This window comes from Hylobates moloch, unplaced genomic scaffold, assembly GCF_009828535.3.
Source record: "Hylobates moloch isolate HMO894 unplaced genomic scaffold, HMol_V3 SCAFFOLD_9, whole genome shotgun sequence".
In the NCBI taxonomy this organism is placed as follows: Eukaryota; Metazoa; Chordata; class Mammalia; order Primates; family Hylobatidae; genus Hylobates; species Hylobates moloch.
This window is the reverse complement of record NW_026652284.1, coordinates 29,706,029-29,731,226: the sequence shown is the minus strand read 5'-3', so window position 1 is coordinate 29,731,226 and position 25,198 is coordinate 29,706,029. Positions and strand designations below refer to the sequence as shown.

The window sequence follows — 25,198 nt, the reverse complement described above, 5'->3', positions numbered from 1 at the left end:
GAAAGTGAAACTGCAGATAACGGGGGACTACTGTATCCACCCCAAGGTTGTCTACACACACTCACCCATTGCTTCAATTGCAACCTCAGTGCTGATGACTTCCCAATCTCTATCTCTAACCCAGACCTCTATCATAAACTCCTCACTGTAGACTAGTTCTCACTAGTTCCCAGTGGTCATCTACTTCCCCATTAGATTCTACGAGACAGCTCAGGCCTTTAATTTTCATTAAAACGTTTTATTATTTATACTTCAAATAGGCAATACATTCAAATAATTCAATTCCAAAAGATATAAATGGGTATACTGTAAAATTTCCAGTCCTATCCTCCATCCCTTAGCCACTTAAAAGTTCTTTTCCTGGGAGGGAACCAATGTTATTGGTCTTTTAATATTTTTGATATCTTTCTGGAGATATATTCTGCATACACAAGTAAGTCCACTTATATGTGCCCCCTCCCCCACTAGTCACTTTAATTCCAAATTTGTTTTAAAAGGCACCAATGCAGGTGGAACCAAGACTTTCACAACCAATATTTCTTTTTTTTTTTTTTTAACTATTATACTTTAAGGTCTAGGGTCCACATGCACAACGTGCAGATTTGATACATAGGTATACATGCACCATGTTGGTTTGCTGCACCCATCAACTGGTCATTTACATTAGGTATATTTCCTAATGCTGTCCCTCCCCCAGCATCCCACCCTATAACAGGCCCTGGTATGTGATGTTCCCCGCCCTGTGTCCAATTGTTCAGTTGAACAGTTCCCACCTATGAGTGAGAATACGTGGCGCTTGGTTTTCTGTCCTTGTGATAGTTTGCTGAGAATGATGGTTTCCAGCTTCATCCATGTCCCTGCAAAGGACATGAACTCATCCTTTTTTATGACTGCATAGTATTCCATGGTGTATATGTGCCACATTTTCTTAATCCAGTCTATCATTGATGGACATGTGGGTTGGTTCCAAGTCTTTGCTATTGTGAATAGTACTGCAATAAACATATGTGTGCATATGTCTTTATAGTAGAATGATTTTAATCCTTTTGGTATATACCCAGTAATGGGATTGCCGGGTCAAATGGTAATTCTAATTCTAGATCCTTGAGGGATCGCCACACTGTCTCCCACAATGGTTGAACTAATTTACACTCCCACCAACAGTGTAAAAGCATTCCTATTTCCCCACATCCTCTCCAGCATCTGTTGTTTCCTGATTTTTTAATGATTGCCATTCTAACTGGCATGAGATGGTATCTCATTGTGGTTTTGATTTGCATTTCTCTGATGACCAGTGATGATGAGCATTTTTTCATTTGTCTGTTGGCTGATTAGTTGTCTTCTTTGGAGAAGTGTCTGTTCATATCCTTTGCCCACTTGTTGATGGGGTTGTTTTTTTCTTGTAAATTTGTTTGAGTTATTTGTAGATTTTGGATATTAGCCCTTTGTCAGATGGGTAGATTGCAAAGATTTTCTCCCATTCTGTAGGTTGTCTGGGCACTCTGATGGTAGTTTCTTTTGCTGTGCAGAAGCTCTTTAATTAGATCCCACTTGTCTGTTTTGGCTTTTGTTGCCATTGCTTTTGGTGTTTTAGTCATGAAGTCCTTGCCCATGCCTATGTCCTGAATGGTATTGCCTAGGTTTTCTTCTGAGGTTTTTATGGTTTTAGGTCTAACATTTATGTCTTTAATCCATCTTGAATTAATTTTTGTATAAGGTGTAAGGAAGGGATCCAGTTTCAGCTTTCTACAGATGGCTAGCCAGTTTTCCCAGCACCATTTATTAAATAGGGAATCGTTTCCCCATTTCTTATTTTTGTCAGGTTTGTCAAAGATCAGATGGTTGTAGATGTGTGGTGTTATTTCTGAGGCCTCTGTTCTGTTCCATTGGTCTATATCTCTGTTTTGGTACCAGTACCATGCTGTTTTGGTTATTGTAGGCTTGTGGCTAAGTCGAAGTCAGGTAGTGTGATGCCTCCAGCTTTGTTCTTTTTGCTTAGGATTGTCTCGGCAATCCAGGCTCTTTTTTGGTTCCATATGAACTTTAGTTTTTTCCAATTCTGTGAAGAAAGTCATTGGTAGCTTGATGGGGATGGCACTGAATCTATAAATTACCTTGGGCAGTATGGCCAATTGCACTATATTGATTCTTCCTATCCATGAGCATGGAATGTTCTTCCATTTGTTCATGTTCTCTTTTATTTTGTTGAGCAGTGGTTTGTAGTTCTCCTTGAAGAGGTCCTTCACATCCCTTGTAAGTTGGATTCCTAGGTATTTTATTCTCTTTGTAGCAATTGTGAACAGGAGTTCACTCATGATTTGGCTCTCTGTTCGTCTGTTACTCATGTATAGGAATGCTTGTGTTTTTTGCATATTAATTTTGTATCCTGAAACTTTGCTGAAGTTGCTTATCAACTTAAGGAAATTCTGGGCTGAGACGATGGGGTTTTCTAAATATACAATCATGTCATGTCATCTGCAAACAGGGACAATTTGACTTCCTCTTTTCCTAATTGAATACCCTTTATTTCTTTCTCTTGCCTGATTGCCCTGGCCAGAACTTCCAACACTATGTTGAATAGGAGTGGTGAGAGAGGGCATCCTTGTCTTGTGCCGGTTTTCAAAGAGAATACTTCCAGTTTTTGCTCATTCAGTATGATATTGGCTGTGGGTTTGTCATAAATAGCTCTTATTATTTTGACATATGTTCCATCAATACCTAGATTATTGGGAGTTTTTAGCATGAAGCGCTGTTGAATTTTATCGAAGGCCTTTTCTGCATCTATTGAGACAATTGTGGTTTTCGTCATTGGTTCTGTTTATGTGATGGATTATGTTTATTGATTTGTGTATGTTGAACCAGCCTTCCATCCCAGGGATGAAGCCGACCTGATCGTGGTGGATAAGCTTTTTGATGTGCTGCTGGATTCAGTTTGCCAGTATTTTATTAAGGATTTTCACATCGATGTTCATCAGGGATACTGGTATAAAATTCTCTTTTTTTATTGTGTCTCTGCCAGGCTTTGGTATCAGGATGATGCTGGCCTTATAAAATGAGTTAGGGAGGATTCCCTCTTTTTCTATTGATTGGAATAGTTTCAGAAGGAATGGTACCAGCTCCTCTTTGTACCTCTGCTGGAATTCGGCTGTGAATCCGTCTGGTCCTGGACTTTTTTTGGTTGGTAGGCTATTAATTATTGCCTCAATTTCAGAGCCTGTTATTGATCTATTGAGAGATTCATCTTCTTCCTGGTTTTGTCTTGGGAAAGTGTATGTGTCCAGGAATTCATCCATTTCTTCTAGATTTGCTAGTTTATTTGTGCAGAGGTGTTTATAGTATTCTCTGATGGTAGTTTGTATTTCTGTGGGATCGGTGATGATATCCCCTTTATCACTTTGTTGCGTCTATTTGATTCTTCTCTCTTTTCTTATTTATTAGTTTTGCTAGCGGTCTATCAATTTTGTTGATCTTTTCAAAAAACCAGCTCCTGGATTCATTGATTTTTTGAAGGTTTTTTTGTGTCACTATCTCTTTCAGTTCTGCTCTGATCTTAGTTATTTCTTGCCTTCTGCTAGCTTTTGAATGTGTTTGCTCTTGCTTCTCTAGTTCTTTTAATTGTGATGTTAGGGTGTCAATTTTAGATCTTTCCTGCTTTCTCTTGTGGGCATTTAGTGCTATAAATTTCCCACTACACACTGCTTTAAATGTGTCCCAGAGATTCTGGTATGTTGTGTCTTTGTTCTCATTGGTTTCAAAGAACATCTTTATTTTTGTCTTCATTTCGTTATTTACCCAGTAGTCATTCAGGAGCAAGTTGTTCAGTTTCCATGTGGTTGAGTGGTTTTGAGTGAGTTTCTTAATCTTGAGTTCTAATTTGATTGCACTGTCGTCTGAGAGAGTTTGTTGTGATATCTGTTCTTTTACATTTGCTGAGGACTGCTTTACTTCCAATTATGTGGTCAATTTTGGAATAAGTGTGATGTGCTGAGAAGAATGTTTATTCTGTTGATTTGGGGTGGAGAGTTTTGTAGATGTCTATTAGGTCTGCTTGGTGCAGAGCTGAGTTTAATTCCTGGATATCCTTGTTAATTTTCTAATTGATCTAATATTGACAGTGGGGTGTTAAAATCTCCCATTATTATTGTGTGGGAGTCTAAGTCTCTTTGTAGGTCTCTAAGAACTTGTTTTATGAATCTGGGTGCTCCTGTATTGGGTGCATATATATTTAGGATAGTTAGTTCTTCTTGTTGAATTGATCCCTTTACCATTACGTAATGGCCTTCTTTGTCTCTTGGGGAAGTTCTCCTGGATAATATCCTGAAGAGTGTTTTCCAACTTGGTTCCATTCTCCCCATCACTTTCAGGTACACCAATGAAACGTAGATTTGGTCTTTTCACAGTCCTTTATTTCTTGGAGGCTTTGTTAATTTCTTTTTACTCTTTTTTCTCTAACCTTGTCTTCTCGCTTTATTTCATTAATTTGATCTTCAATCACTGATACCCTTTCTTCCATTTGATCAAATTGGCTATTGAAGCTTGTGCATGTGTCACGATGTTCTTTTGCCATGGTTTTCAGCTCCATCAGGTCATTTAAGGTCTTCTCTACACTGTTTATTCTAGTTAGCCATTCGTCTAACCTTTTTTCAAGGTTTATAACTTCCTTGAGATGGGTTCGAACATGTTCATTTAGCTCAGAGAAGTTTGTTATTACCGACCTTCTGAAGCCTACTTCTGTCAACTCATCATTCTCCGCCCAGCTTTGTTCCATTGCTGGCGAGGAGCTGTGATCCTTTGGAGAGGAAGAGGCGCTCTGATTTTTTTTTTTTTTTTTTTTGAGACGGAGTCTCGCTCTGTCGCCCAGGCTGGAGTGCAGTGGCGCAATCTCGGCTCACTGCAAGCTCCGCCTCCCGGGTTCACGCCATTCTTCTGCCTCAGCCTCTCTGAGTAGCTGGGAATACAGGTGCCCGTCACCATGCCCGGCTAATTTTTTGTATTTTTAGTAGAGACGGGGTTTCACTGTGGTCTCGATCTCCTGACCTCGTGATCCACCCGCCTCGGCCTCCCAAAGTGCTGGGATTACAAGCGTGAGCCACCGCGCCCGGCTGAGGCGCTCTGATTTTTAGAATTTTCAGCTTTTCTGCTCTGGTTTCTCCCCATCTTTGTGGTTTTATCTACCTTTGGTCTTTGATGTTGGTGACCTACAGATGGGGTTTTGGTGTAGATGTCTTTTTTTGTTGATGTTGATGCTATTCCTGTTTTTTAGTTTTCCCTCTAACAGGTCCCTCAGCTGTAGGTCTGTTGGAGTTTGCTGGAGGTCCACTCCAGACCCCATTTGCCTGGATATCAGCAGTGGAGGCTGCAGAACAGCAAATATTGCAGAACAGTAAATATTGCTGCCTGATCCTTCCCTCTGGAAGCTTCGTCCCAGAAGGGCACCTGCCTATATGAGGTGTCTGTTGGCCCCTACTGGGACGTGTCTCCCAGTTAGGCTACATGGGGGTCCAGGATCCACTTGAGGAGGCAGTCTGTCCATTCTCAGAGCTCACATGCTGTGTTGGGAGAACCACTGCTCTCTTCAGAGCTGTCAGAGCTGCAGACGTTTAAGTCTGCAGAAGTTGTCTGTTGCCTTTTATTCAGCTAAGCCCTGCCCATAGAGGTGGAGTCTAGAGGCAGTAGGCCTTGCTGAGCTGTGGTGGGCTCTGCATAGTTCGAGCTTCCTGGCCACTTTGTATACCTACTCAAGCCTCAGCAATGGTGGATGCCCCTCCCGCAGCCAGGCTGCTGCCTTGCAGTTCGATCTCAGACTGCTGTGCAAGCAGTGAGCAAGGCTCTGTGGGTGTGGGACCCACCAAGCCAGGCACAGGAGAGAATCTCCTTGTCTGGCAGTTGCTAAGACCTTGGGAAAATTGCTGTGTTTGGGTGGGAGTGTCCCATTTTTCCAGGTACAGTCTGTCACAGCTTCCTTTGGCTAGGAAAGGGAAATCCTCTGACCCCTTGCACTTCCCAGGTGAGGCGACACCCTGCCCTGCTTCAGCTTGCCCTCCGTGGGTGGCACCCACTGTTCAACCAGTCCCAATGAGATGAAACCAGGTACCTCAGTTGGAAATGCAGAAATCACCCGTCTTCTGCGTCGATCACACTGGGAGCTGCAGACCGGAGCTGTTCCTATTTGGCCATCTTGGGACAGATCCCCCAGTATTTCAAATACTGAACAGATATCCCCTAACAAAACATAAGTATTGGCTGGGTGTGGTGGCTCGTGCCTATAATCCTAGTACTTTGGGAGGCCGACGCTGGTGGATAGCTTGGGTCTAGGAGTTCCAGACCAGCCTGGGCAACATGGCAAACCCCATCTCTGTTTTTTAAAATAAAAATTAAAGCAAAAGTATCCTTCCAAGCACCCCCAAAAATAGAATAGGAGGGAAAGACTGATAATAATGAGAGTTTTCCTTCTCCAACATTCCCTGAAAATTGACGGCAGGTCCCATTTTGATGTGTTGTGTTTATAAGCACAGACTTTGGAGGGGGCACTGATAAACAGCACTGGCAGAAATAAGACTATCTGCTCTTGATTCTTTTCACATGTTCTCCAGGATTCTACCTTCCCTGCTACCAGCCACTTCACTAACTTTTTCTGGAGAGATGACTTCAAAATACTCAAAGTCACAAGAGAAATACACAGAAACAATTAATGTTGCAAAGAGTTGACCCAGTCATTCTGTAAATTGCTGCAGAAAAATTGGATTTATTTATTATATATTTTACACAAATTGGAAAGAAAGCAAAGTTATTTAGTAAGGTAACTATATTCATCCAGAATCTTCCTGTGACAGTCTTCTTCTGGGAACAGACTTTGCTCACTCCAGCCACTGGGGTAGCTGGGTTAAATACAGTACCTAATGTTTCCTTGACCACAGGGACTGGTCTAAGGAATGGGTAATGAGCCAGTATAAATCACTGAATTCTTCTCCTAGGATTTTTCATCTCGAAGCTAGACAAACCAGCTTTTTCTGCTGGTTATACAGTGGTGAGAATATGAGCCTAGAGGCCAGGTATGGTGGCTCATGACTGTAATCCCAGCACTTTGGGAGACTGAAGCAGGAGGATTGCTTGAGCTCAGTTCAAGACCAGCCTGGGCAACATGGCAAGACTTTATCTTTACAAAAAAAAAATAATAAATAAAAATTAGCCAGGCATGGTAGCCTGCACCTGTGGTCCCAGCTACTGGGGAAGTTAAGGCAGGAGGATCACTCAAGCCTGGGAGGCGGAGGTTGCAGTGAGCCGTGTTTGTGGGACTGCACTCCAGCCTGGGTGATACAGCAAGATCCTGTCTCCAAAAAAAAAAAAAAAAAAAAAAACAAGTAACATGAGCCCAGAGCTCCCATAACCATGTCCATGACCTTCATCATGTGAAGAACCCAGTTGACTGTGGGGTCTCTTACCTGCAAAGATAGAGGTGAGAGGTTTGGGGTTGTATTGATGGGATGTAAACGCCTGTTCTTGTTCACAGGCCTGGCTCTGCTCTACCCTTATTCTTCTCAGGTTGGTTACATGTGCCAACCAACTTCCCCTTTTGCTTAAGCTTGTTGAAATAAGTTTCTGTTACCTGTAACAAAATATATCTTATCTGCTTAGCTCCAGTTCCATATATCTGAGTGACTACTAGGTATCTCCCTTTGGATGTTTCCTGGTACTTCAAACTTGTATCTGTAATAAAATGCATCTTTCTTCTCTTCTGTACTTTACCTATCCTATTTCTTCTATTCTCTCAATCTGGTTACCAACATCTACCCAGCTGCCCAAGCCAGAAATCTATAGCTCTTCTAGACTTCTTTCTACCTGATCCCCCATCTCTCAATATCTAATAGGTTTCTAAGTGCTATTCCTCTTCTTAAATATTTATCCTATCTCTTATCCCCTATTCTAGTATCCTTGATACCTCTTCTGTTTTCCTTCCCCCACTATACTGAAAAGACCAAATCTCAGAATGCTTACACTCCCCACTGCCTCTGTTCAATGGGGTCCCTGTCCCCTTCTGATAAAACTTCTGGTCCCAGATGATTGGTCCAGAGCAGTCAGCATAAAGCCTGGTCAGTAACATATAAGAAAGTGTGGCAAGAAAATTCTCTCAAACAGAGAACAAACACACCAATCAGATTGTTTTCTATGAGATCAGTACCTGAGACACGAAGAGGGCTACTCAGTTGCCAAACAGAGGCTGAAGATATGCAGAGAGAAGGCAGAGGTGACAACAAGCAGGCTTTGGAAACTTGAATAAACAGAAAATGAGTCAGCCAAAACTTCCGGGTGTTCTGAACGGAAGGCAAAGTGATTGTCTGAAGTAATGGAAATGAATAGAGGAATGAAATCACCATAATAGAAAAGGGCCGGCCAGGCGCGGTGGCTCACGCTTGTAATCCCAGCACTTTGGGAGGCCGAGGCGGGCGGATCACGCGGTGAAACCCCGTCTCTACTAAAAATACAAAAAATTAGCCGGGTGTGGTGGCGGGCGCCTGTAGTCCCAGCTACTCGGAGAGGCTGAGGCAGGAGAATGAAAAAAGGGCCAACTCTTGCTGTGAGGATACAACAAAATAACACTGGAATTGCCCCAGAACCTGAACTGCTTTCCAATTCCTAAAGTATATATACTGCAATCTGTATGAAGCATGGCTGGATGACAATACGTTGCTTCTTGTGTGAATTCTGTGTTCCCATGAGATTCTTGTTATCTCTATGGCCTCAACACACACCATAAATTCTAGTTGTATAAATTAGTTCCCCAACCAAATGATGCTCTGCCATATCTGTTTATGTGCATATGATTTCCTCCAACTGGAACAATTCCTCTCATCTCCCATACGAATACCCCTAACTTCGTCTGCCTACCATGCACTCACCTTTTAAGACTGAGCTCAGGGTCCTCTAAGCAGCTTTCTATAACTCAGCCAGGTTAGCTCCTCTTCCTTTACTCTAGCACATGGTAATTGTATGTCTTCATAACTAAAATATGAGCTTCTTTTGTTTAACTTTGTATCCCCAGGGCCTGGCCCAGTACCCAGGACAAAGCAGACATTTAATGAATGCCATTGTTTTGGTTAAAGCTCTCAGTTGCTAGACTCTTTGAATAAACAATAAATGTACTAGCCTTCCATTATCACCCCTCTTCCAATATATCTAATTGCAGCCTGCAGTATCTGAAGTGGGCCACGGTACTATAAAAAGACAATGATTCCATGGCTTTTATATAAGATTTCCTCAGCTCAGAATGCCCTTCTCACCCGTTCCCCAACTTCCTCCAAGAATAGAAGTAGGAAGCCCAGAATTGATTGCACTAGTTCAGGCAAGAGAGGACCATGGCCTGGACTAAGGAGTATTGGTGGGGTAAGAGGTAGTGATACATTCTGGAGGTGGAATAGGCATTAGGTACTTGATGCAGATTTGGTTATAAGAGGAGGAAGAGAGGCATATCAAAAATGAATCCTGGAGTTTGAGACCAGCCTGGCCAACATGGTGAAACTGAAAACATAGTTCTAATAAGAACAGTTCAGTTTCTACTAAAAATACAAAAATTAGCTGGGGCTATAATCCTAGCAATTCAGGAGGTTGAGGCAGGAGAATCGCTTGAATCCAGGAGGCAGAGGTTGCAGTGAGCTGAAATCGCACCACCACACTCTAGCCTGGACAACACAGTGAGATTCTGTAGTAAAAAAAAAAAAAAAGAATAAATCCTTTGGCCTCAGCCTTGGCTGCACTGTCGGCTTCCCTGGTTTTGAGGCTTTTGGACTTGGACCGAGCCAGGCTACCGGCTTCTCTTTTTCCCCAGCTTGCAGATAGCCTATTGTGGGATTTTGTCTTGTAACTGTGTAAGCCAATTCTCCCTAATAAACTCCCTTTTATATATACATTTATATTATTGGTTCTGCCCCTCTGGAGAACCCTAACACAGTATCATTCAGTGACATTAACATTGAGTGTTTTGCAATCACCATTACCACCTATCCCCAGAACTCTTTTCATCTACCCAAACTGCAAAACTTCTTACATGAAACACTATTTTCCCATTTCCCCTTCCTCCTAGTCCCTGGTATCCACCATTCTTCTTTCTGTCTGTATGAATTTGACTACTCTACGCACCTCCTATAAGTACTATTGTATAGTATTTATCCTTTTGTGACAGGCTAATATCACTTAGCATAATGTCTTCAAGGTTCATCTATGTTGTAGCCCATGTCAGAATTTCCCTCCTTTTTAAGAAATAATATTCCGCTGTATGTGTATACCACATTTTATTTATCCAGTCATCCTTCAATGGACATTTAGGTTGCTTCCATCTTTTGGCTATTGTGAATAAAGTTGCTGTGAACATGGATGTACAAATGTCTGTTCAAGTCCCTGCTTTTAATTTTTTGGGTATATAGTCAGAAGATAAATTGCTGATCATATGGTAATTCTGAAGGTTTTTTTGAGGAAGTATCATACTGTTTTCCATAGTGGCTACACTATTGTATGTTCCTATCAGCAATGCACAAGGGTTCTAATTCCTCCACATTCTTGCCAACACTTGTTATTTTCTGTTTTTTTTTTTTAATTTTTAATTTTAATAACAGCTATCCTAATGGGCCTGAAGTGGTATCTCAGGGTTTTAACATTTATCTAATGATGAGTGATGATGAATATCTTTTCATGTGCTTATGCGCCACCTGTATATCTTTTTTGGAGAAATGTCTATTCAAGTTCTTTGTCTATTTTTCAATCAGGTTGCTTTTGTTTTTGAGTTTATAGTTATTTTGTAATAAGAACCAGTTCTAGGAATACGGGTCTAGGTCTTCAAAGCATGAGAGTAAGTGTATTAGGATGGCATGAAAATGCTAGGGACCTTGGGAAAAGAGGCAGAAAGAGGTGAAGCTGCCAAAGAAAATTTAAAAAATTTTAAGTCTGGCTGGGTGTGGTAGCTCATGCCTATCATCCCAGCACTCTGGGAGGCTGAGACAGGGGGACTGCTTGAGCCCAGGAGTTCAAGACAAGCCTAGGCAACATAGTGAGATTCTGTCTGTATAAAAAATAAAAACATTAGCCAGGTGTGGTGCTATGTGCCTGTAGTCCCAGCTATTCAGGAGGCTGAGGTGGCAGGATTGCTTGAACCTGGGAGGTAAAGACTGCAGTGAGCTGAGATTGTGCAATTGCACTCCAGCCTGGGTGACACAGAGAGAGAGACTGTCTCAAAAGCAAACAAATAAAACAAAAAAAAATTTTTAAGTCTCACTCTTTGGGGAAGAGTAAACAAAATACACTCAGGATTCTGGGCTTATTTTAGTATTGTAGTTTGAGAACTGTATAAGTTAAGCAAGCATTGGACTACCTTGTGAACCTAAACACTATATAAGAACACTACTTATATAAAAATATAAAAAACGCCCTGTCTTATAATCCTTTAATTTAAATGTAAACTTTTGGTACCTAATTCATGTATAAGCTGATGACTATTTACATACTAAGATTTAAACTTGGAAAGTATGTTGGTTGCATTAATGGATTACAGAAATAATTATCATATAATACTTTAAATTGGGAATTTAATATTTTTCAATCACCAGAAATTCATTTGCATGAATCATTTGTGGTATACCAGAATAAGAAAATACACATGATACAGAGTTATGGAACCAATGGATAGTCATGATATAGGTGATAGAAACATCAAGACAAAGCAATTATGTACAGATAGAGACAAGGGTTGAGGAAAGAGTAAAGGTGCATAGAAATCTGTGCTGTTAAATAAAGTAGCTATAGAAAACAGTATTACTGACCACTAGTAATAGATAACTAACAACCAAAAATAATATCAACTTTAAATTAGATACATTTTATTATTTTTAAAGTAACCATTTTATTTATCTATTGAAAACTGATAAACTATTAGATTATGAATTTTTGGTAAAACGTTAGAGGACTGAGGTTAGAGAAATAACCTATCATATGGTTGTATAGTGTAATTTACATATTTTAGCATAAATATAACATTATTTTGAAGTATATCTAGGGTTATTTTTAATGTTTTATACTTTTATATTCCCTATAAAATAACCTATAGTTAAGAAAACATACCATTCTCTCAAAGCAAAATAAAACAAAGCTTTCTTTAATCTGAAACTAAAGATGAGCTTTCCATTTCTTGTCAGGATCCGTGTTGCTAACTGTAGAAAGAAAATCAGAGAGTAAAAATTTAACAATAGATAAGTAAATGCACTGGATTTTAAGTTACCTTGTGGCTAGAAAAAGCACTCATTCTTAAAATAATTTTGTTGCTCAATATAAAGTTGGGTATTTTCGGTATATGTAAAAACATTGCTAAGGCTTCTACATCAAATTCAAGCTTAGAATTCTGGATTTTAAGGATTACATTTCTATAAAGATTATTAGTTTGACAAACTAACACTAGAAAATAATTACATAATTACTGCTTTGACATCTCTGAGTTTACTACCTTTACCACTATTTAAAATCTTTAGCTGTTCCCAAATCTACCACATATAAAATTCTTCGTGGTTTTTGGGTCTGGGAGAAGAGAAGTTATCTTCCTACTACATGTCTTTGATTGCCATTCTGGTGGGTAAGGATTGGAATTCCAACTGAGATTCTAATTCCCATGGGAGCTTTTGGTTCCAACTGGTGGTCAACTGGCCCTGTGCTAATAACCTTCCTAGCACCTGTCTCTCCAACTTAAAGTGATATTCATGGGAGAACTCTGATGGGTATTATTTTTCCTCGAAGGAAACTAAGGCATCTGTAAAAATATTTTAAATGCTGGTAATAGAAGAAAATTTGGAAGCATACTCACATATTTTTCCTTCTTTTTCTAGTTTTTTCAAATGAAGTAAGAGATTACGTTTAGCCATTTCATGTAAATTCTCAGGAGTATTCTAAAAGAAAAATGAAGGCGAAAAAAATTCCTTTTTTTTCCTTAAAAAGAACACAGTTAATTTTTTTGAAAGCTTTGAAGAAAAGCAAAATGTAACAAAAGTTTATCTTAAACACATTTTTTTTTTTTTGGAGACAGAGTCTCGCTCTGTCACCAGGTTGGAATGCAGTGGTGCATCTCGGCTCACTGCAACCTCCGCCTCCCGGGTTCAAGCAATTCTCCTGCCTCAGCCTCCCGAGTAGCTGGGACTACAGGTGAGCGCCACCACGCCCAGCTAATTTTTGTACTTTTAGTAGAGACGGGGTTTCACCATGTTGGCCAGAATGGTCTCGATCTCTTGACCTTGTGATCCGCCCGCCTCGGCCTCCCAAAGTGCTGGGATTACAGGCGTGAGCCACTGTGCCTGGCCTATCTTAAACACATTTTTAACTTGTTTAACATTGTTAACAATTTCACTTTCTATACATCTTGTTTTATATTCTATATATACTCCTATAGATAGAATAGGTTGTAAGCGCCATAAAGACAGTAGCAGTATCTTTTTTTTTTTTTTTTTTTTTTTTTTTGAGACAGAGTTTCACTCTTGTCACCTAGGCTGGAGTGCAATGGCACAATCTCGGCTCACTGCAACCTCCACCTCCCAGGTTCAAACTATTCTTGTGCGTCAGCCTCCTGAGTAGCTAGGATTACAGGCGTGTGCCACCATGCCTCGCTAATTTTTGTATTTTTAGTAGAGATGGGGTTTCACCATGTTGGCCAGATTGGTTTCGAACTCCTGACCTCGGGTGATCTGCCTGCCTCAGCCTCCCAAAGTGCTGGGATTACAGGCGTGAGCCACCATGCCCGGCCCAGCAGCACTATCTGTTTTGTTCATTACTGAATATTCAGTGTTTAGCACAATACATAGCAGAAACACATTAATATTTTATGAATGAATAAATGTAAAAATTATTCTTAGAAAGTTTTCATGATGCTACAGACAGTTGGCCCTATAATTTATTTATTAGGTTACAGGGTAATATCTTTGTATATTTTAATTTAAATTTAATTTTTTAAAAAAAGTTTTTGGGCCAGGCACAGTGACTCACACCTGTAATCCCAGCACTTTGGGAGGCTGAGGCGGGTGGATCACCTGAGGTCGGGAGTTCAAGACCAGTCTGACCAACATTGAGAAACACCATCTCTACTAAAAATACAAAATTAGCTGGGTATGGTAGCACATGCCTGTAATCCCAGCTACTCAGGAGGCTGAGGCAGGAGAATCACGTGAACCCGGGAGGCAGAGGTTGTGGTGAGCCAAGATGGTGCCATTGCACTCCAGCCTGGGCAACAAGAGCAAAACTCCATCTCAGAAAAAAAAGTTTTTGAGATACAGTCTTGCACTGTCACCTAGGCTGGTGTGCAATGGTGCGATGTTGGCTCACTGCAGCCTTGACTTCCCAGGCTCATGTGATCCTCCCATCTCAACCACCCGGGCAGCTGGGATCACAGGCATGTTCCATGACGCCTGGCTCATTTAAAAAATTTTTTGTAGAGATGAGGTCTCACTATGTTGCCCAAGCTTGTCTCGAACTCCTAGGCTGAAGCAAACCTCCCACTTAGCCTCCCAAAATACTGGGATTACAGGGGTGAGCCACCATGCCTGGCCACAAAAGCTTACATTTTTAACCTCTAAGCTATGCTACCTACACGGCAGACATCTAATAAACATTTGCTGAAAAACTGAATTATACTGACTGCTATATAGTGCTGTCAATACAGTGATATTCTCAGAGGCCAGTGAGGTGTAAGGCTCTTTCCCTACATACTATTTTACTCATGTTCTTTGATTTTTTTTCTTTTTCTCCATTGTTTGGCATTGCTACTACTTCTCACTGCTTTGCTACTACTTCTCACTGTTAACATCCCAATATTTGTGTCTAGCAGGTCACTCCTCCTCTTTTGGTGTAGGCTAGGACACGAGATAATCAAGATGGCTAGAATAATGCAAAAATTATTACAAAATGTAATCATCAGGCTGTTGGTAGTTTCTCCTACATAGTTAAGTATATAAAGTTCAATGATGGCTCGAAATGGCTATTTTTGTTCTCTAAGGCCAGTTTTTGTTTAATTTTAGCACTGCAGAAAGTTTAGGCTGCTGGTCTCAAATCTAGAAAAGTGGCATAACTTCTGATCTGGGATATAAATTTATCATTTCTATAGTCTACTAAATAGATAATGCTAATAAATTTGTGGCTACATACAAATAAGAAAACTGAAAATTACCTTGTAAATAATTTTTACAAGCTCCATTACTGTAAATGATTTCTCAAAGTTCTCACGAAATAATGTAAGAATTTGCTGCTCTCGAATATTTCTGTGAGAAATGTATTGTTGAATTTTAGCTTCAGCATTATGAATTACTGGGCCATGTCCTGAATTAAAATAATTGTAAGAGTTACTTCAGCCAGACAAAAAAATACTAAGTACAACAGAAGCTAACTCACTCTATTTAAAAATAATTCATATGATATATCGAAAAAGCATACTAAATGTCAAATATGAACTATTTGGAAAGCTATACAGGTGAAAGAGATTTAAAAATTATATACAATGCCCCCCAATTAGAAAATTATAGCAAATATAATCTATAGAAAATATTGTGTACATTAAAAATATGGAATAAAAATTTAACAATAAAACACAGCAATAAAAATAGCAACTACAATAATAACAATAGGTAATGTTTATGGAGTGCTATGTGCTAGGCACTGCCCTAAATGCTTAACATAAAAGAATCCCATGAAGTAAGTACAATTATTACACCTTTTTTATGGCAGAAACTGAGACACACGGAGGATAAATAATCCGTCCACGGTTATATAGCTAAGAAGGGGTGGAGTTAGGATTCTGACAGGATCTCTTAACCACTCTGTGCTCTTGAACATTAGGCTAAGCTTATAAAATACTGCAAAAGGACAATGTAAAAAGCAGTTTCATGTACATGTCCAAGCTCTATTAAAAATTCACAAGACCCACAGTAAAACTTTAAGAATCCTATGTATAGGCTTATGTATGTCAGAAATTTTGACAACCCAGATTAAGTTATACTATAATTTGCTTCCCCTTTAAGACAGTACACATTAATATTATGTAAGTCTGCAAGAATGATGTTCTTAAATATTTGAGAACAAAATATCCAGAAGCAGGCTAACCTATTATGGGATCTGGTTAGACACAGACCTATCATTTATTCGCTGTGTGGCTAATAAATGAGGAAGTATTTGAATCTCTCTAAGCTGTTTCTTCTGCTGTGTGGTGAGGAAACCACTACCTACTTTACAGGGTTTTGGTGAGGATGACAACTGTAAAGGCCCCTGCACAAAACCTGATGGCTAGAAGGCTTTAATATATGGTAGCTATGGCTACAGAGCATAATTTACATATAAACAACTGCTGTGCTAGTAAGCCAGTTCACTGGATTCACTAAAGCACTCTAGAATCTTTACTAGGTAGCCTCTCATTAGCTTAGCTTGAATGTGAATTCACTGAACGTCTGCCCTCTGCCCTCTTCGCTTTAAAAATAGCCGTCCTTAGCAAAAACAAAGCAAAACAAACAACCCCCTCAAAGCTATCAGCCCGCAATCCTTTAATGTCATCATATTAATCTAAATGCCCAGCTCTACTGTATGTTTTCTATTCCCCCAGCAGTAGGAACTCATCGCAGAGTGTAAATGTGTTGAAGATACTGGATGGACGGATCTTTCAATGGCTTGGCTAGGAGCAAGTTAGAAGAACTTAGAAAATTAAGTGACCTAGTCCCTTTCTCCTTTTGGGCCTTTTTGTTGGGTCCCGTGTCTTTCTTAGCCTTTTTTTTTTTTTTTTTTTGAGAAGGAGTCTCACTCTGTTGCATGATCTCTGCTCACGGCAACCTCTGCCTCCCAGGTTCAAGTGATTTTCCTGCCTCAGTCTCTTGAGAAGCTGGGATTACAGGTGCCCACCAAGACGCTTGGCTAATTTTTGTATTTTTAGTAGGGATGGGGTTTCGCCATGTTGGCCAGGCTGGTCTTGAACTCCTGACCTCAGGTGATCTGCCTGCCTTGGCCTCCCAAAGTGCTGGGATTACAGGCGTGAGCCACTGCACCTGGCCATTTCTTAGCTCTTAAGATGAAGGAGAGATTGATATTGTAGAACAGTCTAGTGAGATCTCTGACACTAACATGTTTCTTTTTCTGGAGAATGGAAATAAAGATACCATTTTATAGTTGATACAGAAGCTACTGGTATTTCAATATTGTAAATTAAAAAAACTAAAGCTCAGAGGTCAAACATTACCCAAAGTTACACAGCTAAAATGTGGTCCAAATACAAATCAAGTTAACAAAAATAACGGTGGCTTATGGAATGAAAATATTTTCCCATTTCAATGTAAGTATATTTCTTTTTAACAGTTCTATTAATAACTATATGTTGAAAAACAACCCTCATATCTTTATCAAAAGTTATTAATATGGCTCTTGGCCTTCTCTTTAACTGCACAGCTAGACAGGACTTAGGGGTGTATTTTCTTTTCTTTTTTTTTTTTTTGAGACAGAGTTTCGCTCTGTTGCCCAGGCTGGAGTGCAATGGCGGATCTTGGCTCATTGCAACCTCCACCTCCCAGGTTCAAGCAACTCTCCTGCCTCAGCCTCCCGAGTAGCTGGGATTATAGGTACCCGCCACCACGCCTGGGTAATTTTTGTATTATTAGTAGAGACAGGGTTTCACCATGTTGGCCAGGCTGGTCTCGAACTCCTGACCTCAGGTGATCTGCCCACCTAGGCCTCTCAAAGAGGGGTATATTTTAAAGAAGTAGTTTGTATGTTTTTTTTTCCCCACACAGAGTCTTGCTTCTGTCACCCAGGCTGGCATGCAGTGGTGCGATCTCAGCTGACTGCAGCTTCCACCTCCCAGGTTCAAGCGACTCTCCTGTCTCAGCCTCCCAAGTAGCTGGGATTATAGGCATGCACCGCCACACTCAGCTAATTTTTTTATTTTTAGTAGAGATGGGGTTTCACCATGTTGGCCAGGCTGGTCTTGAACTTCTGAACTCATGATCTGCCCGCCTTGGCATTCCAAAGTGCTGGGATTACAGGTGTGAGCCACTGAGCCTGGCCTTATATGTTATCTCTTCAAGGCCAAATACATACAGAGACAAGCCAAAATGAACCTTCCTCATTTGACACAAATGGTTTGCTAGGTTTGAAAAACTACCCACTTTGGCATGCCTGTAAACCCAGCGCTTTAGAAGGTTGAGGTGGGAGGACTGCTTGAGGTCAGGAGTTTGAGAACAGCCTGGAAAACATAGCAAGCCCTTGTCTCTATTTAAAAATATAAAAAAATTAAAAAATTACCCACCTGGATATATAATATCAGCTTTGATTTTCAGTAACTCTTTTAAAGAGTTCATATAATCATAGAGGTCTTCAAATACCGTTGTTCCTTCCCCTAGGATGCAATCTCCAGAAAAGATAGCATTTTCCTCTTCTAAGAGTAGAGCCATATGATCGTCAGTGTGGCCAGGTGTATATAGAACTCTGGTTAAAGGAAGAAATAAGGAATAATAACAATTATGAACTCAAGCTTAGAAGAAATTTTGAGAAGTAAATTATTCTCTATCCTTATCTTTAGACACAAATAAACGGATGAGTTAAAAAGCTTTTCTTTTCTTGAACCCACTGAAAATTATCATTAGAAAATTATCTCCTTTAACTAAACCAAGATTCTCATTCTGAAGTAAAATTTAATACTTTTCCCACCCTTTTTCTTTTCTTTTTCTAAGACAGGGTCTCACTCTGTTGCCCAGGCTGCAGTGCAGAGGCAGGATCACAGGTCACTGCAGGCTCAATCTTCCGGGCTCAAGTGACCCTCCCACCTCAGCCTCCCGAGTAGCTGGAACCACAGGTGTGGGCCACCAAGCCTGGCTAGTTTATTTTTATTTTTATATTTTGTAGAGACAGGATCTCACAATATTGACCGGGCTGGTCTTGAACTCTTAGACTCAAGCAATCCTACCACCTCGGCCTCCCAAAGTGCTGGGATTACAGGCACGAGCCACCTCGTCCGGCCTCCTACCATTTTTCTTATCTTATAAATAATAAGCACTGATTATAACAAATTTGGAAAATAGAAAAGGAAAGTGTCTAAAAGAAATGAACATCAACAATCATTTCTATTCCTCAGAGGGAGTGCTTTTATTATTACAGAATATATATTTTTGGATTTTCTATGCATATTTATATTTTAAAAACAAAACTGTGATATTGTTTTAATACCTGATTTTTGAATTCTTATTATATTGTACTTTCCTACATCATTATATGTTTACATCATTTTATACACACACACACACACACACACACACGTTTATTTATTTTTGAGATAGGTCAAGGTCTTCCTATGTTTTCCAAGCTGTTCTCACCCAGGCTGAAGTGTGGTGGCGTGATCCTGGCTCACTGCAGCCTCGACCTCCTGGGCTCAAGCAGTTCTCCCACTTCAGTCTCCCGAGTAGTTGGGAGCACAGGTATGTGCCACCACGCTTGGCTAATTTATTTTTATTTTTTGTGAAGACAAGGTCTCTTTATGTTGCCTAGGCTGACATCAGTATATACTTTTCAAAGACAAGTATTTAAGTGCTTAGCATAGTAGATGGCACAAAGTTGCATGCTTAATAAATGGTAAAAAATTTATTTTAGTAGTTATTATCTAAAAGCTTAAAAGAAACTTTCTTAACAGGCAGAAGGTGGTCAGAAAAAGACTCTTTTTTTTTTTTAAATTATACTTTCAGTTTTAGGGTACATGTGCACAACGTGCAGCTTAGTTACATATGTATACACATGCCATGTTGGTGTGCTGCACCCAGTAACTCGTCAAATATTTAACATTAGGTATATCTCCAAATGGTATCCCTCCCCCGCCCGCCCACCCCACAATAGGCCCCGGTGTGTGATGTTCCCCTTCCTGTGTCCATGTGTTCTCATCGTTCAATTCCCACCTATGAGTGAGAACATGCGGTGTTTGGTTTTTTGTCCTTGCGATAGTTTGCTGAGAATGATGGTTTCCAGCTTCATCCATGTCCCTACAAAGGACATGAACTCATCATTTTTTATGGCTGCATAGTATTCCATGGTGTATATATGCCACGTTTTCTTAATCCAGTCTATCATTGTTGGACGTTTGGGTTGGTTCCACGTCTTTGCTATTGTGAATAGTGCTGCGATAAACATATGTGTGCATGTGTCTTTATAGCAGCATGATTTATAATCCTTTGGGTATATACCCAGTAATGAGATTGCTGGGTCAAATGGTATTTCTAGTTCTAGATCCCTGAGGAATCGCCACACTGACTTCCACAATGGTTGAACTAGTTTACAGTCCCACCAACAGTGTAAAAGTGTTCCTATTTCTCCACATCCTCTCCAGCACCTGTTGTTTCCTGACTTTTTAATGATCGCCATTCTAACTGGTGTGAGATGGAATCTCATTGTGGTTAAGAGCTTCTGCACAGCAAAAGAAACTACCATTAGAGTGAACAGGCAACCTACAGAATGGGAGAAAATTTTTGCAATCTACTCATCTGACAAAGGGCTAATATCCAGAATCTACGATGAACTTCAACAAATTTACCAAAAAAAACAAACAACCCCATCAAAAAGTGGGTGAAGGATATGAACAGACACTCTCAAAAGAAGACATTTATGCAGCCAAAAGACACATGAAAAAATGCTCATCATCACTGGCCATCAGAGAAATGCAAATCAGAAAAAGACTCTTTAATCTATTTTTTTCTCTCTAATTAAAAATTTTAAGACAGAGCCGTGTTTTATAAATTTTACCCTATATAAGAAATTTAACATGCTTTTATTTCCTTTTTCCTTTCCTCCAATTTTCAGTTTTTGTTGACGAAACTGATTATAATACTTTTAAAGTATGATAGGTATTTTATTTCAAAAATTCTTATTTACATTTATATTGTTTTATAACTATGCCAACAATAAACCAGATAAAAAGCTGAGCTCAAATAATCTGTTCTGCAAAGCACCCCCTGACTTCTCAGCAATATGCAGACTTAATTCTCTGTACAGGTCACCGTTGCCTCTATATTCTTCTTCTACTTTGAATTATATGTTATTCTGTAGGCTTCACATAGTTTTGTTTACTATTCTACCTCACAAGGTTATGAGTTCCAGAAGGGCAGGACTCTCATCTCATTTTCATTTTTATACACTCAGTACTTGGCACTTAGTAGTAGTTAATTTTAGTAATAGATTGCTTTCCATGTACCAGGCAGTGTCTTCAGGGATTTACACATATTACACATTTAATCCTTACACTACTTTGGGTTGGGCATTATTAACCTCTTCATTTTACATAATCACAGCAAATAGCAATAAATGTCTGAAGGAATATGGTTTAAATTATATTTTATTTAGTTTAAGAGGATAATTACCTGCTATTCTAGTCAGTATTGAGTTTTTATGTGCTTGGAATATACATATCTCTATCTATATATATAATTTTTTTTGAGACAGGGTCTCCCTCTGTCGCCCAGACTGGAGTGCAGTGGTGCAATCTTGGCTCACTGCAACCTCTGCCTCCCAGGTTCAAGAAATTGTCCTGCCTCAGCCTCCCGAGTAGCTGGGACTACAGGTGCCCACCACCACGCCTGGCTAATTTTTGTATTTTTAGTAGAGATGGGGTTTCACCATGTTGGCCAGGGTAGTCTCAAACTCCTGACCTCAAGTGATCTGCCCGCCTTGGCCTCCCAAAGTGCTGGGATTACAGGCGGGAGCCACTGTACCAGCCATGCTTGGAATATACTTAATAAATCTTCCCAATAATGGAATATTTTGTGGGAATAGGGTAAATGTGATGACATATAGATGAGTGATAAGTGACTTATCAGACAGGAGAAAATCGAAGCCTAAATAAGCAGCAGGGAAAGCTGAGAACCAATCAGATTTGCACTGCAGAATTCCTCAAAGTCTAAGGATTTAGGAAATCTGGAAGTGGAGGGTGAAGTGGTAGGAAGGTGGCTGAAATAAGAAGTCTGTTGAAAGTCTTTTTAACAAACATTCAGATCCTCAGAGTCTCTTCCCACTTTGAGTTGAGAAGTGCCCCAATCTCACTAAGGGAAACGCTGGAGGTTTGATCTTTGAAGAGGGTAAAACAGAGGCATAGATGGAGGAAGTGACAATATACTAAAAAAAAGGAAGATGACAAGAATATATGTAGATTCCTATGCCTTCTTTCCACATTCAGCTTCTATAATTCTGGCAGTCAGGCCTTTACGCTACATGAAGATTAGAAGAGTCTTTCTCTAAGTTATTTCACCAGCTCAGGAAGAAAGCCTCTATGATACCAATGCTGGAAAGTTCCCAACTGAAGAGCTCATCCAGATTATCCTACAGTGAGGCCTAAAGCCTACGGAAGCCTCCCCCTCACATTCTCAGAGCTCCCAAACAGCTCTGTAGTTTCCATCAGAACACAATTAGGAAACATCAGAAGATAATCAGGATTACTAGGCATCTAAGGAAAGCTATGTTGAAGACAGTGAATAAAAACAAACAAGCAAACAAAGGGGGTTATGAAGAAAATTTCCAAAACAACCAAACCCCACAGAATATAATATCCTCAGCAAAAAAAGAAGAAATTGCAACTATGAAACAAGAATAGGTTAGTATAAAAGGAATATTTTGGGAACAAAAAGAGTTTCGGAAAATTACAAATCTGAGAACAGAAATAAAAACAGGTAGTAAGATGAGGCGATAAAGTTAATAAAAATCTCCCAGGAAGTATAGTAAAAAGGAAAAAAAGATGAAAAATGAGAGAGAAAAAAATAAAGTTAGAGTAGTACAGGAGTTCTAACAAAATAATAGGAATTTTAGTAAACGAAACAGCACAAAAGAGATGAGAGAAAATAAGCACCTCAAGAAAAATTTTTGGAACTGAAGGACACGTTTCCAGACTGAGAAGGCCTATCATGGATTGACAAAGACTCGCTTTGACTAAAACTACAGTCAACTCCTCTGAGTTTTTTCTGATGATGGGACTCAGAACACACTACTGCCAAAATATGGCACCTTTGCATGCTGAGGTAGGATCCTTTGATGAGGTAGTGATTCCTTTGATGAAGGAATCACTGTGAAATTTCAGGATACAGTGGAAAAGAAGGAAAAAAGCAAAAGCCAGGGACCAAAGAAGTTCAGCAATCAGAAGGGCTTTAGATTTTTCTATTGCAATATTGAAACCAGAAGGAAATGAAATCTTGCAGAGAATACTGAGAAGGAAAAATACTTTCAACTTAGAATCTCTACTCATAAATACCTTAAATAAAGTTAGATGAAAAAAGGATACTTTTAGACATCTAAGGTCTCAAAAATTCACCATTTCTCAGGAAGCTACTGGAGATGGGTTCCCCTAAAACAGAGAGGGTTTTAAGAAAGTTATGGGGCACTGGAGAAAGGAGATCCAACACTGGAGAGAGGCAAAGGGAAGCCCCAGGTGAGAGTGCAGGGAATTCTGAGATGACACCAGCACCAGGCCTGGAGGAAAACAAGCCGACAGGAGCAAGTTATTAGCTGGAAGGCTTAAAGGGTAGGTTCTTTCAGAAGATTAAATTGAGAGAGTCCATGATGCATTTAAACACCCTAAGGGAAGATTTATATACTCAGAGTTAAATTAGTGATAAATACACAGAAAACTATCCAAAATAACAAAGCAAAAACAATGACTAACTGCAGGAAAGCAGAGAAAAATGAGGATAGTTTACTACACGGTTCAGCCGTAAATAGTGTCTACAGTCAACAACATCAACACCAAATGCTGATCTAACCAGCATTATGACATTGAGAGGTTAGAGGACAGGAATGGTGCTCACAAGTGGGAGAAGAGGAAAACCCAATTCTAATTTTTTCATAGTGGAAAGTTAATATCTCAAATTGAAAAATAAGATGTAGGAAAGAATCAAATAGTCCTCTAAGATTTGTAACTGTTACTGCCCCACTGTTTAATTTCTTTCTCCCTAGATGCAACCACTTTCACCTCTTAGCTAATCATTTGTGTCATTTGTCTGTTTGTTCCTGTACAACAAAACTATACCATTAAAGGTAATTATGTGTGTCTCTCTTCCTCGAGATCTTGATGAGCCTAGCCATGATATGTAAATGTTTTCAAGTTTGGATTTTAGATTCTAGAAGCCACAGTAATAAGTAAACCTTTTGAAAAATGTTTTTAAAAATTTTATTATTATTTTTAAGAGATGAGGGCTTACCCTGTCACCTAGTCTGGAGTGCAGTGGAGTGATCATGGCTCACTGCAGCCTTGAATTCCTGGCATCAAGGGATCCTCCCACCTTGGTCTCCCAAAGAGCTGGGATTACAAGTGTGAGCCACCATGCCCAGCCTAAGTAAACCTGTCTTTTTACAAGATAATCTGATTATAGTTTAATTTAGAATACAACTCATTTAGGCCAACCTTATATTAAAAAATAATCTATAAAAAGTAGTATACAGAAATAAGCATAAAGTTATTTGTGTTAAGCTTAACTCACAGGACCACATTATTAATAAGCAACAGTGAAGCTCTAGTAAAAAGATGTGTGACTGTCATTAGAAACTAAAGGTTCAGTATTTTCACAGGATAATTCTACCAAACATTTAAAGGTCAGATAATTTCACTACTATGTACTTAAACTCTCCTGGAGCATAGAAAAAGGCCAGGTGTGGTAGCTCATGCCTGTAATCCCAGCACTTCGGGAGGCCGAGGCCTGAGGTCAGGAGTTCGAGATCAGCCTGGCCAACATGGCGAAACCCCGTCTCTACTAAAAATACAAAAATTAGCTGGGCGTGGTGGCAGATGCCTGTGATCTCAGCTACTCAGGAGGCTAAGGCAGGAGAATTGCTTGAACCCAGGAGGCGAAGGTTGCAGTGAGCCAACATTGTGCCACTGCACTCCAGCCTCGGCGACAAAGTGAGACTCTGTCTCAAAAAAAAAAAAAAAAGAAAAAGAAAAAGAAAAAAAAGAGAAACAGATAAAGCCCCAAACTGACAAAGGTACAAAAAGAAAAATACTACCCAATTTTATTACTATTCTAAAAATAATAACCAAAATATTAACAAAGAGAATCCAAAAGCACATTGAAAGATCATGACCAAATAAGGTTTATTAAAAAATGCAAGAATGCTCCAATATTTTAAGATCCCTGAAAATCATAGTAAAGATATGGAGGAAACTAATAAGTTCATCTCCCTAGACAGTGAA

General features: G+C 39.6%; 1 protein-coding gene across 1 annotated transcript in view; it reads right to left on the bottom strand.

Moving 5' to 3' along the window:
- Positions 1-11,844: 11,844 nt before the first annotated feature.
- LACTB2 (lactamase beta 2) overlaps positions 11,845-25,198 on the bottom strand; it is a 33,941-nt gene continuing 20,587 nt past the window's right edge. The window contains exons 4-7 of the mRNA XM_032759592.2: positions 18,296-18,474; positions 15,185-15,333; positions 12,839-12,920; positions 11,845-12,194 (exon numbers count right to left, since the gene is read on the bottom strand). Of these exons, the coding sequence (XP_032615483.1) occupies positions 12,151-12,194; positions 12,839-12,920; positions 15,185-15,333; positions 18,296-18,474 (454 nt within the window). The 3' untranslated portion in view covers positions 11,845-12,150. The remainder of the gene's footprint in view (positions 12,195-12,838; positions 12,921-15,184; positions 15,334-18,295; positions 18,475-25,198) is intronic.